The following is a 12746-nucleotide window of genomic DNA, read 5'->3' on the forward strand; positions in this document are numbered from 1 at the left end:
GGAGGGGCTGTGAGTCCTGCTGTGGGCTGAGGCTGGAGGCATGTGGCGTGTCAGGGGCTGGCAGCAAAGCTGGGACGGAGGGTCTGAGGAGTGAGGAGGTGATAGGAACCACGGGGCATTTGAAAATGGGGTGGGGAGCACCAAAGAGGTGTCTGATCCCCAAGATGGAAGCAAATTACCTGCCCCTAGCACATGCTGTTTCTAAACTCACATGCTGTGGGTTTCTAAAGCTGAGGCGCTGCTTCCCCTTTGCCATCCGTGTTCGGCCGCTCTGTTTAGTTTCCTGATGCTCCGGTGGCCCTGAGCCACGCTTGGGCTATCATGCGCCTACTCGAGAGGCTTTGCAGGCAAAATGGGTGCAGATAAGAGGTGGTGGCACCAGCTGGAGTGTAAGCCAGGTTAAACCAGGGATCACTTTAGAGATTTAGGGGTTCAGCACTGGATTGGTTCAATGCTAGGGAGCTTGGATCAATACTGAGGCCCTAAACCTGCCACCTTCCTGTTCACACCTATGTGAAATCAGTGGTGGGGAGCTGAGCCGGTCAGGCTGTCGTTTGGAGTCATGCATGGGGCAAAGCGGGTGTTGGTCAGGCGCAGGATCCAGTTTTCTGTGCGGTTTTGGGCTGAAGAGGCTTATCTTTCTGGTTATGATGGTTCCTTAGTCTTTTCATTTAATCATATTTTTGGTTCAGTCTACATTTAAATGTCAAGCCAATGCTTATAGCATTAAGCATTGCCAGAGCTTCTGGAGAAATTCCTCTATTTCATCTCTTCTTGTTTGCTGGGGTTGGAACAGGAGCGTTTTGCTGTCAGCTTGAACACCTCTTACCTGTTTCCACCTTAGCGAGTGCTAGACACAGAACGATAGTAAGGAGGGGGCAATCTGATATAGATTTTCTCCTAAAAAACAAGGATGTTCATGATGTGGTAATTTATCTTGGCTCTCTTCAATTTAGATTTGTGTACAAGAAGCTGGCATTTTCTTGAGTTATTTAAAACATTGCTATTTGTTTATCTGGGCTGTCTTGTTTTTGGCCTTCATCTGGGACTTGCTGTAAACCATGCTGAGTTTGCTTAGTGGATGAGATAATACTCAGTACTGCTAGCAAGCTGTCTCTGAACAATGTGCAAAGCAAGCTCTGACATACATGAAGCAAAAATCTGTGTGCTCATGAGAAAAAGAGCTTTCTCCTGTCTTGCACTTGGAATATGATAGTTTGCTTTTTGACCTAAGTCAGATCTCGTTTACATCTATCAAAACAGGTTGTAAATACATGTACTGTGCTTAGCCTTATCTGAGTCTGAGTGTTTCTAGGATTCTTCATGTTTCCAAGTCTGTGATCTGAAGTTAGAAAAAGAGCGAAATGTCCTGCTTTTGGGTTTAAAGATCACCTCTGAAGTTCAGCAAGGTTTCTGTGTAGCTTTATGCAACTGGGATGATGTGTATGGTGGGTTTTTTTTTTCTCCTGGATTTTCTCTATAATCTGCTGCTCTGGCCACTGTTAAAACAACACTGGACTCGCTCAGCTGGGAAGTATGATCCAGGTTGACAAATCCACATATAATGCAAACAAAGAACAGCAAGGCAATGTTCAGTGCCTTTTGCATGGCACCATGCCAAATACTCTCGTAGAGGAAAGCATTTAAGTCATCTTTTAAGCTGGGCTCAAATCCGAAGGACTGTGTCAGCAATAACATTGCAGCTGAACATGGGCTGTGTTTTCAATTATAAAACAAGACCCACAGCAGCTTCTTCTTTTGTGATGCTGTGACTTTTTTGCTGGAAAGATTGCACTGTTGTGGCTCATGCGGCTTTCCCAACCCAGCCTCTGTTTTGGAAGGAGGGCAAACCTCTCCTGCAGGACGAGCGTGCTTCCAGAGCTGTCCCCAGGCATAGTTTGCTCTCCAGCTTGGCAGGAGCAGAAAGGGAGAGAAATCAAACCAAACCCAGTAATACCGCCTGATTGGGATGAGGCGCGGTAACCACGCAGGCACAGGGCAGGCAGGAGCTCTGGGAAACTGGGCTAAGCAACAGGTTGTTTCTCATCTGGTTGCTTGGCAGTTGGACAAGACGGCAACTGCTCTGCATTGCCATGCTGTAGAGCACGATGAAGGTGGTAGAAATTGTGGCATTACCCCTCAGGTGCTGCTGATGGGGATTTAACTGCTGAGGTATTAAATTGATCAAGGTGGATGGGGGGGGAAAAGAGAGGTAGTGGTGTTGGGGTTAGTTAAGGGATGAGGAAGGAAAGTGTTAAGAAACAGCAAGCTGGTTGCACTGCTGGGCAGTGTCTTGGAGTTCAAAGCTAAGCTTGTCCTTTGGTTGCTGAGCCAGCAAGACCTGTGAGGTTTAGAGGCAAGACAGGCAGCGTTTAGGGAACAGATGACTTGCTGCTTTGCTGGTAGCATTTAAGGCCATGGAATTATGTACAAGAAAAGGGGAATTGGGCAAAAAAATAGAAAAAAGGAGGGAGGAGGTAGGAAAACCCTTTTTTGGGATGGTTTTAGGGTCATAGGTTCTTAGCACTGATGCAGACTTTCATCAAAAACAGTAAAACTGCCCACTCCTATGCTTGGTTTTCAGCCAGTACTTGAAAACTGTTTGAGTCATGTTTGTCACAGAGCTGGCAATTGTAAGAATAAAATGATGGATATCCACATATGTTTGGGCATCCCTATATTCTAAGGTATTAATAGTTTGGTTCTGCGGAGCAAGAAATGTGCTGGTGAGACCATTCTCGTGGCTGTGCTAAGCACTTGCTGTCCCAGCAGCGTTTTTCAGTCCTGTCCACAAAAGTGCAGCGTAGCACTGAAATAATAAGCTTGTGTGTGTGTCAGAGGTGGGATGTCAGGTCTTGGCAGGGAAAGATTTCAATTTCAAGCTTGAGAAAACTGAAAAGTAATGGCTTTTCTTTAAAAAAAACAAAACAAACCCAAACAAAACAACAAACTGCTTTGCATCTCCCGGGAACAAAAGAAGGGAAATAAATGACAGGGCCTCGGGGTGAGCATTGCAAGTAGGGTTAATTGTTCCTTCCATCAAGATGCAACATGGGAAAGTATCGAAAGTATCGTTAAGGGGGGTTGGCAGTTTCCTTTGTCTGAAACATGGACTTCTCGCTTCCAGTTGAGATATTAAATGTGCAGTGCTTTTTTTGGAAAACGAAATTGTGTACCCAGGGGGAAGACAGCTGCAGAACGTGTCAAGATCTGCTGATTATAAGGAGTTAAAAACTGCCTTTTCTCCTCTGAGATTGAGAGTTTAAAAAGCTGGGCTGAGCACTACTGCTTTCCCAGCCCGTCCACCTCAGGCTGTCGTGTTTTCACTAGCATTGTTCATCTGAGCCCTTTAAATCCCTGGGTTCGCCAAGTAATGTCAGCAGCAGGTGCAGAATGAAGATTGTGAAACTTTTGCCTGTGGATGTAAAGCATTTGCTTCTTCCTTTACGTTACGCACTCACCAACCGTCCTTTCTCTGAGTTTGCCTTGCAAACTGGGTGTTGTCAGCTCTGAATGCTGTTTGACTGCTTGTTCTTTTTTTAATGCTTATTCTCAGGTGTTTTAAGGAACTGGAACCATGACGGACTCCAAATACTTCACAACCAATAAAAAAGGTTAGTGTTAAGTTGGTGCAGTGGATTGGAGGTGGTGGGTGGCTATTTTTACACAGCTTTTTTAACTGCATGCAGAAGAACTTGTGCTTTCCTGTTAGCTCTGTCCCTGTTTCTTGTCTTAATCATCCAGGGAGAAACTTCTAAAGTAGGTCGCATGGTGACAAAAGACAAAACTAATGTATTGTATGGTTTTGTGATGCACAAAATGATCCGAATCGCTGCTTTTTCAAGGATCAGAGAACAAAACATTGAGATTTGAGTGCAGATCTGGTCAGAGACAAAGTTTTAGTTATGGACTAACAAGTTCAAGACTGAGGATGGTTGTTCCTTTGGGCATCACAGGATTGAGTTGCTTGAGAGACATTTAATATTTAAGATATAAGTGTATATCTCTACATTAAGCTGTTGCAAAGATAATGGGATTTCCTATTGCTGCTTCCTTCAAAGCCGCAGTGCTCCGTTTGACTTTCCCTTGGCTTTACTGTACGTGTGGTGGTCACCTCACCTCAGGACAAGCTGCTGCCATTAAAAATGGGAAGACGGGAAAGGATCTTTGGGGACATTTTACCCATTCAACTGTTTCAGTGGAGGACTTGTTCTGCTGAAATTGTCCCAGGCAGATTTTTTTTTCTAACCTGTTCTTAAACAAAACAGTGTTTATCCCAACTCTTGCTAGCTGCAATTTAAGCCCGATGTTGCTCACCTTTCTCCAGTAGATGTGGAAAATGGTTCGCTTTAACCTCTTTTCAGAATGGCTGAATGTTTCTGATGCCAGTGAAAAAACTACAGTGTTGATCTATTTATGTTTCATTAAGCTTCAGAATGAGCTCATAAATTAAGCAAATGCAGTTCACATCTTTCTAAGGAACAACTCTATCTGTAAGTTCAGTCCTAAAGTATCAGGCACCTTTTTTTGGGATGGCTGCAAGAGGCCAGCCTTGAGCTCTAGTAAGCACGCTGCTGCTGGCTCAGCTCTGCTCCGGGGCACCATCTCGGTGTGAGTAACGTGAGCATCTCTTTCTCAGGCAGGAGGTATTACAAGTGGTCACTGCACTGCATTCTTCAGAACAGTAACTTCTCTTCTTTTTTGAAGTACCTGTTAGACTTTTTGTGCCAGGCTCTTCAGTAATTAGTGCTGCTGATCTGATAAAGTGGCATTGGTGTGTAGGAATCGAAGATTAGGGGCTGGAATGTACTTTGCCAGAGATATTTTGATATTTGTAATGTGTCCTCAGCCTGTGGCTTCCAGTGGGAATATTGCTCGCTGTCCTTCCTGGGAAAGCTGTCTGTCGGTTGGAAGTGTTGTCCTTCTCGCACCACGTGCTCTGTCTGGAACAGGCCTGATAAGCTGCCTTTTGCATGTGTTGCTTTATTTTGCAAACTTGCTTTGCAAACTTGCTTTGCCACTTTTCGTGATGCAGCCTGAACTGACTTTCCATGCAGTAATATCTGGAAGAATTAGTGTCATGGGAAAGGCTGCTTCAGCAACCTCAGAATCCAGGCGAGCTGTGTTACTTGCTGTTTTTGTTAGTAGTAGCTCTGTCTTTCTAGCTTGGAAGGAATTTATTCCACTGGACTAAATTTGTGCTTTCCTGTTTCTGCCACTGTGTATCACGGCATTTCGGCTACGCTGCAGTCTGCTGTTTTCTCACTGCGTTTGCAGGAAGCAGGCGATGATGAGCAAAAGTTAAAAAGTCTGGGCAAAATTCCTAGCGAAGTTAGCTTTTTCTTGCAGGCGCTGATCTGGCGCCTCCAAATATCTTTTCATCCTGGTTATATAATAGTTGCCTCTGAGAAACAGACGCTGCAGCGATGTGGTTTAGTGTTCTAGAAGTGGGAGAGCTGCAACATGGAATCATAGAACGCAGCGTGGTTCTTGTTAACTGCTTTTTTGTTAGCAAGTTATAGCCCATATCATTCTCTGAGTGTCGCAGCTTTGCTTTTCATTGAACCGTGTTCTCCGTAAAGTCTGACAGCTTCCACGTGTTGCTGTACCAGTTTTATGGGAACAAGAGGCCAGGAAAACAAAAAGTCACTTTTAAACTACCCCTAAAGCAAGATGCTTTTCTTCTCCCAAGAGGCTCAATCTGTTTTGTCTTCTGCCAGGAGAGATTTTTGAACTGAAGGCTGAACTCAATAATGAAAAGAAAGAGAAGAGGAAAGAAGCTGTAAAGAAGGTTATTGCAGCCATGACCGTGGGGAAGGATGTCAGGTAAAAGCAACTTTTCTTGCACCTGTAGCAGCTCTGGTTCTCCTGGGAGTCTGTTGGGTGTAGTGGCACACACCTCCATGGAACAGCTCTGAGTTTGTCATCTCGGCTGGGTAGTGAGGCTGGCTGTGTCCTTGCATATGCTATGCCTGAGTCACAGGTTTCTCAAGCTCCTTCCTGTTACTGAAAGCAAAAGAAACAACCGTTTTCAGTGCCGGTTTAGCTACATGCCTATTAGCCCTTTTTATTTAAAAACCCATCCAGAATTCAGCCATTTTATATGTCACTTTAGATGATGTTTTCTCACTGCTTGCTAGCCTGGGTTTTAGTGTTAGAAAGGTGATTCCAAGTGTTCTTAGCCTTACTTGCCATAGCATAAATTTAAGCTACATTTTAAAATGAGTGATTTTTAAATTGAACCTTTGCCTTGTAGCGACTAAAGGACACAGGCATTTACCTTCTGCAATACTGTCCCCGATACTTTTTTTCTGTCTTTGAGGCAACCAGAAAAACTTGCTTGAGTGAATGCTTTCTCCCTTCCAGCTTCTCCTGTTACTGGAGTCTGCCATGAAGTTGCAGTAGTCCTGGATTCATGGCAGTGTGGTCTGTTGCCACGGAAATTAATATAATGTTGCAAATTTAGCATCATGACTTCATCGTAGAATGAAGGAACAGATAAACTGGAAGGAAGAAAAAACAATCTTTTTGGCCAACAGCACTTGCCCTTCACCTTTAGATCTCTACAGCATACCTGAGAGCTGCAGATACCCTTGTGTAACTTGTGTTCTTCTGCAGTGCTGTTTATGGATTGCTGCTTGATATTTGAGTGCAATTCAGCTTGTCAGCGTTTAAGCTCCTAATCCCTCCAGAGTTTACTAGTCTGAAATTTGGCAGGTTCTTTGTAAGTGTCCCGCATTACCAAAACATTTTTAAGCAACTCTTTTTTTTTTTTTTTTTTTTTCTTGTGGGTTCATTTCCAGGCCTGGCATGGTAGAGTTTTCTTGTTTGGTGAACTCCCCAATTAAAACACTTCTAGAAAATTAATTTTCACCTTTTCTAGAACCGACCAATGTTAAAGCCCTAGAAGAATTTAAATGATAAAGCTGTTATAAAAGCCATTGCAAGCTGTTTTGGGAGGGAAGACCTCTCATTAGACAGCAGGGTGTCTAGAGTGGAACTCCAGTTTTCCTGGCTTCCTTGATATTGTTACTATCCCCTTTGCATGCCATGCAATCTCACTGCTTTTTCTCTATTCTTGCCTCCTGTTGTCTTCCAGCTCACTCTTTCCTGATGTTGTGAACTGCATGCAGACTGACAACTTGGAGCTGAAGAAGTTGGTCTACCTGTACCTGATGAACTACGCCAAAAGTCAGCCAGATATGGCCATTATGGCTGTCAACAGCTTTGTGAAGGTAACTTGCTCTCACGGCTCATCAGAAAATAGTCCAGCACAGTGTCTGTCATGATGTCTCCTTTGTCCGTTAGCCTTTGTGAGCTGCTGTTTATCTCTGCTTTTGTACTTGAGTCTCTGGGCTGGGGGTGCTTGTAGAGGAGCAGAAAGTAAGGAGTTGGCATGCTGAATCCAACAGGTCTGGGTCCTCTCTCTCACTTGCTACTGCTAGTTATTGCAGAGGAGATGACTTAAGCGCCCCTGTAAGTGATTATGAGAGAGCCTGCTACAGGAGAAGCTGCTTCTGTCGTTTTACTAATCATTAAAGACAATCTTCTGGTATTGACTAACAGATTTTATATTGTTCATCTTCCAGCCTTTGTAGTATCTCTGTCATACGGATATCTAATTCTTGTTTGAATGTTTCAGCTGTGCTCTGTGTGGAAAACCTTTATCTCTGGTGAAACTGAAAGGCGGTTCACTGGAAAAATAACAGCCCGATAGCTGTATTGCCTTTAATTCTGTTGTCAAGTTGCCTCTCCTTACCTAGGAGATGTTATTTCAGTCCCACGTTATTTAAGTTAAAACCCAGTGCTTAGGAAAAGTTCAGGACTCCTAGAGCATTATAAAATCTGAGACACTGGGGAGTCCGATTGTGTTTTAAGTTTCTGTTGTGGTGCCTGAGGCTGAAAGAGGTTAGAAGACCTAGGCTGAGAGCAGGTCTGCTCTTCTGGCCAGAGAAGATGTCCCTACCTTCCTCGCTGGAAAGAATATTGTTGTCTGTCATATCTTTAAAGTGTAATTCTGTTAGAATGGACTAAAAAAACAAACATGATCTTTTCCAGCTTCATGCTTTTCCATGCAAGGAAATGTCTGATGTCCCTTTTGGCAAGTTGAGGGACAAGTGTTAGTAAAGAGAAAGTGTTGACACTAGCCTGCACTAGCTCAGCACTTCACACGCAGTTCACAGTTCAAGGTATTGAATGCGCTGGTAAGAGATGTCGCTTCTCTTGTATGCGTTAGAAGTGATGCATTCAGGTGTTTTTTCAGCTGTAGGAAATATAAACAGTGAAAGGTAAATGTACCTTATGCTTTTGTAGGTCATTCTGCATCCATCCTTTTATAGGCTGATTTTGGAGGAGTGTTGCTCAGAGACGTAGATGGATTGGATGTATGGAAAATTACGTAGGCTTGAAGTAAAAAGTGTTAGATTCCCTTCTGGTTTGTTTGGGTTTTTTTTCCCCTCATCAGAAAAGCACCTCTGGAGTAGCCTTTGCCTAGTGCTTCATATGTTGCAAACTTAAGGGATGCTTGTGTCTAAAACTGATGGCCTGTGAGAAATAGACCTTGGTGACTTTTGCATTGTGTTTAATTGTTGACTTTTCCCATTATATTCCCTTTCTCCTTTAAACCAGTAAGGCTGGAAACCAGTATTTTATTCTGTCTGAAAGTTGCCTGTGGCTAGCTTTTGGGTGATGAAAGCTGCCTCTAGCTTAGCTGTACTTTGGATTTGGCTGCTAGATCATGTTGAAAGAAGCTTTGCCTGGGGAGAACCAAGGGACACCGAGATCACAATTTTACTATTTTACAAGCTGTCATAGCCTGAAAACATCTTGATGGTGTACGATGTTTCTGTGAACCAGTAAGTTCCACCTTTTGTCCCTGATCTGAAATAATTGCCTTTTTTTAGCATGTAATTAGAGAATGTTTTTTGTTTGAAATAAGAACAGCCTGATTCTGGCTGCAGGGAAGATATCGGTGGCTAGTGGTGCAGATTTGTTTACCGCATATTCTGTCCCCTTGCAGGACTGTGAGGACCCAAACCCTCTCATCCGTGCTCTGGCTGTCCGTACAATGGGATGCATCAGGGTGGACAAGATCACGGAGTATTTGTGTGAGCCTCTTCGCAAGTGTCTGAAGGATGAAGACCCTTATGTACGAAAGACCGCAGCTGTCTGTGTGGCGAAGCTGCATGACATCAATGCCCAGATGGTGGAGGACCAAGGATTTCTGGATTCTCTGCGCGACCTGATTGCAGACTCCAATCCCATGGTAATGTGTATGTCCTTCCAGCGCATTGCTTGAGTTTGTAATGGGCAGATAATCAGAAACATGAAGGCTTTTTAATTGCAACTGATGCACCGTGATGAATGCATTACTTAGAGAACAGTTGTTGCCTCAGAAAATAGGAAATACCTTCTATTCTTAGATCTGTTTGGGGTTTTGCCTGTCTCGAGCGCTGCAGCAAAAGTTTAACTTCCTGATCAGATGAGTCAGAAGAGCAAGAAATACTTGATGGTGCTACCTTGGTGACGGCTTGTAGCTGTTGCCTTCCTGCAGGCTTTGGCTCTTTTTGGAGTAAGAGGTTGGATGAACTCATTCACTAATGCAGATAAATCTGCTGGCCTGTAATGAGTGGAGCAAAATCAATGCTTATGTTTTTAATAAAGTTAAACGAGTCGTCAGAGCAGAGGTGGAGATCAAGACCAAGAATTTCACAGGAGTAAATTACCTACTAAATCAGTATTTCATCATAGTTGATGAAGGGTCCATTTCCATGCCAGGCATCTTCCACTGTTATTTTGTAACTAAAAGATGGTGGACAAGATGGAAGTGCCCCACTGCATAATCCTTTCATTCAATACTTTTTTCCTGTGATCTGCTGGCGTCCAGTGAGCATACCGATATCGTTGTAGCTCCTAGCAGGGAAGAAAACTTCTGCAGCTCGGTTTAACTCGGAGTTTAAGGATGTGACTGCTACTTTTTTAGCTCTTTTAGAGCACAGATCTGATTTGACTTCGCTTAATGGCATAATATCACATTATTAGGGCAGGTCTAACAGCTCTTTCTATGGTGCATGAATCAAACCACATAAAGCAAACTGCTGTCCTGTTATAGCTGAATTTGGGCAGGTTTGGGTAAGTCAAGTGCAGGTGGTAACGTATCAGCCCCTTTAGTAGGAGAGTGAAGGCTGCTGATTGCTTTTCTTATGGCTGTCTAAAGACAATAAAACTAAAGGTGTTTGGCTTTCACAGGCACAAGTCTGTGAGCTGTGGTGCTATCAGATGATATAGGCACCTATTGCCTCTGATATCCAGCTCTGTCACAAGCTGTTCTTTTTTTATGTCTCCCTGATTATTTTTTTTTTATGCCAGGTTTCTGCATGAATATTGATGACTACTTGAAGATGCTCTCTCTGTCTAGGCAATTTTGAGGCATATAGGGGAACACCTGCTTTTTTAATTTAATGCTAAGGGTGTGCCTTGCAGCCTCTGAGAGTACTTGATTGGGCTGCTTTAGATCCACTTAAATACTGGCCCCTGGCATTCACTAGCTCACAGGCAGCAATGGAGTGTGCTGTGGACAGGGATATAACCTACTCTTCTCCTAGCCTTGGTTCCAACTTTTTAATTTTCTTCTGCTGATTACAGCCACATGGATATGAGTTGAGGAGCTCAGGCTGAAAAGATGTGGTACTTCAGGAGAAATTAATACGGTTTTGCTTGCCCTTTCTGCTCGTTGACCTCTATGGAACTAACTGTTTTGGTAAATGAACCATTGGCTGTTATAAGAGCACTGATATCTATTTCAAAAGTACATTAACTTAATACTGACTTAAATGAAAGGAGAGAAAAGGAGAAATACCAAAGGGCAGTGTAAGCTCCATTTGCTAAATAAACCACCAAAAGTAGCATAGGGATTCCTAATAAAACATCAGTACAACTAATGAGCTCCTTGAGCCCATCCCATGAGGATGGGCTGTGACAGCAAAACCTTTGCAAGCTGCTGCAATTGATTGCAGCTCTACAGCTATTGAAGCTGTGCAGGATCAGAGTACCTGCCTCATGTTGTACTCACCTGCTCTTCCCGAAGCTGGGGATTCACAGCAGGAGAATGCAATTTGGAAGAGTGATAGTAATAGTGATGAAGAGGAGAGGCCTGTGGTGTGTTTTCAGATCTGCAGGCTTTGGGAGGATCATGTGGCTGGTGTTCAATGTACTGGTTTCCCAGGTTGTACTGTAGACAGGGCATTATGTTCTTGCTTTTTAAGGGTGCACAGGGAGAGATTTTACCAGGTTTGGGGCTCTTACAGCTGCTGACTTAATACAATATTTAATCTGGTTATGATTTTTAGTAGATACACACATTCCTTCTAGTTAAGTTTATTGCTTTGGTCCCCTTTGAAATTCATGCCTTTGTGGCACAGTGATTCCCTCAGAAGTACAGGAGCTATCCACCCCTAATTAAGGTTCATCTTCCTAGTCAAACCGTCCAGCTCACTGCTGCTTTCTCGATGTGAAACTCCAGTGGGAGTTCTGATGACCAGGAGTTGTGTTTGCCAGTTAAGTTATATTTGTGTGCAAGTTGATATTCGTTAAGGTATTTCTCTGATCAGGTGGAACACAGCTCTGCCTGGAAGCTCTTTTTAAGTAAAATGTGTGTATTGGTATTGGCTATCAAGAGAAAGATTACTGAAAAGAATGGTACAGATGGATCTATCCTTATGGCCTATTTCTTTGTAAATGGTGCATCTCAATCATCGCAACCTGTTATCGAAACTCATTCATATTTATATTATAAATGTTTCTCCTCTTTTGATGACTTGTGGAAATAGGCAACTTTAGACACTTAATGAAGCAGAATTTTGTAGACAGGAAAACCACACTTGTTCTCTTTTCTGAGAAATGAGGATTTTGAGCAGGAGCTAAAAAACTTCTGTTGAAAAATAGTCTTCAAGAAGGGTTTTAGTATGGTTTTGTAACTGGCTGCCTCTAGCACATGAGCAAGCACTAAGCATTCTAGCTGAGTGCTGGGTAGAGTAACAACTCCATCTGTGGCTTGCTAATTGCCTTGTAATTGTGCAGAGATCAGGGTGTGTGTTTCTATCAGTTCAAATCACCCTCATCATAATGATGTCTGATTAAGTTGGAGGTGACCTTGTCAGAAATGTTTTGGGTTTGGGGTTTTTTTTCCATATTTTTGGACTAATAGTTTATTATCATAGAATCGTGCAAACAGAGATTGGGGATGTTCGGGGCATTGCTTTGAAGTCCTGTTGAGGTGCTGTAGGTGCACAGCCAAGGTGCTTTCCCCCTTTATCTGGGCTTTTTGTTGTCAGGATCTGGCCTTTGTTCAAGTACAGTAATACAGTGACCTTCTGAACAGGTGTAGGATTGCACCCTTCCAGATGAGCTGGCTGTAGTTTTGATTAAAGGACCGACACGTGAGTCTGGTGGTTCACTAGCCTTTTATGAAAAATCTCTGTGGTAGCTTTGCAGTTTCTCCTGGATGAATTAATTCAAACTTCTAATTGCATATATATTGATATAGGATATATATGGCAAGTTACCAGATGGGTTGGTGGCTTACTACATTTCAGCTGAGTTGTCTGAGATGTCTTACCTTGTGCAGCCAATGGGCCAGTAATGCATACAAGGGCATGGTTCAGTTACTGGGTGGTTACACTGCAGAAGTTTGATTGTGGATGGAGTCTTTAATCTCGTTTTACAGATGGGCCTAATGTGCTTGCGGC

The 12746-nt window shown here is 43.2% G+C and overlaps 1 protein-coding gene across 1 annotated transcript in view; it reads left to right on the forward strand.

Moving 5' to 3' along the window:
* The first annotated feature begins 3550 nt into the window (after positions 1-3550).
* The window catches only part of AP2B1 (adaptor-related protein complex 2, beta 1 subunit), a 78946-nt gene continuing 69750 nt past the window's right edge, over positions 3551-12746 (forward strand). The window contains exons 1-4 of the mRNA XM_009326071.1: positions 3551-3614; positions 5721-5826; positions 7100-7235; positions 9020-9265. Coding sequence (XP_009324346.1) covers positions 3578-3614; positions 5721-5826; positions 7100-7235; positions 9020-9265 — 525 coding nt within the window. The 5' untranslated portion in view covers positions 3551-3577. The remainder of the gene's footprint in view (positions 3615-5720; positions 5827-7099; positions 7236-9019; positions 9266-12746) is intronic.

This window comes from Pygoscelis adeliae, unplaced genomic scaffold (assembly GCF_000699105.1).
Source record: "Pygoscelis adeliae isolate BGI_AS28 unplaced genomic scaffold, ASM69910v1 Scaffold266, whole genome shotgun sequence".
In the NCBI taxonomy this organism is placed as follows: domain Eukaryota; kingdom Metazoa; phylum Chordata; class Aves; order Sphenisciformes; family Spheniscidae; genus Pygoscelis; species Pygoscelis adeliae.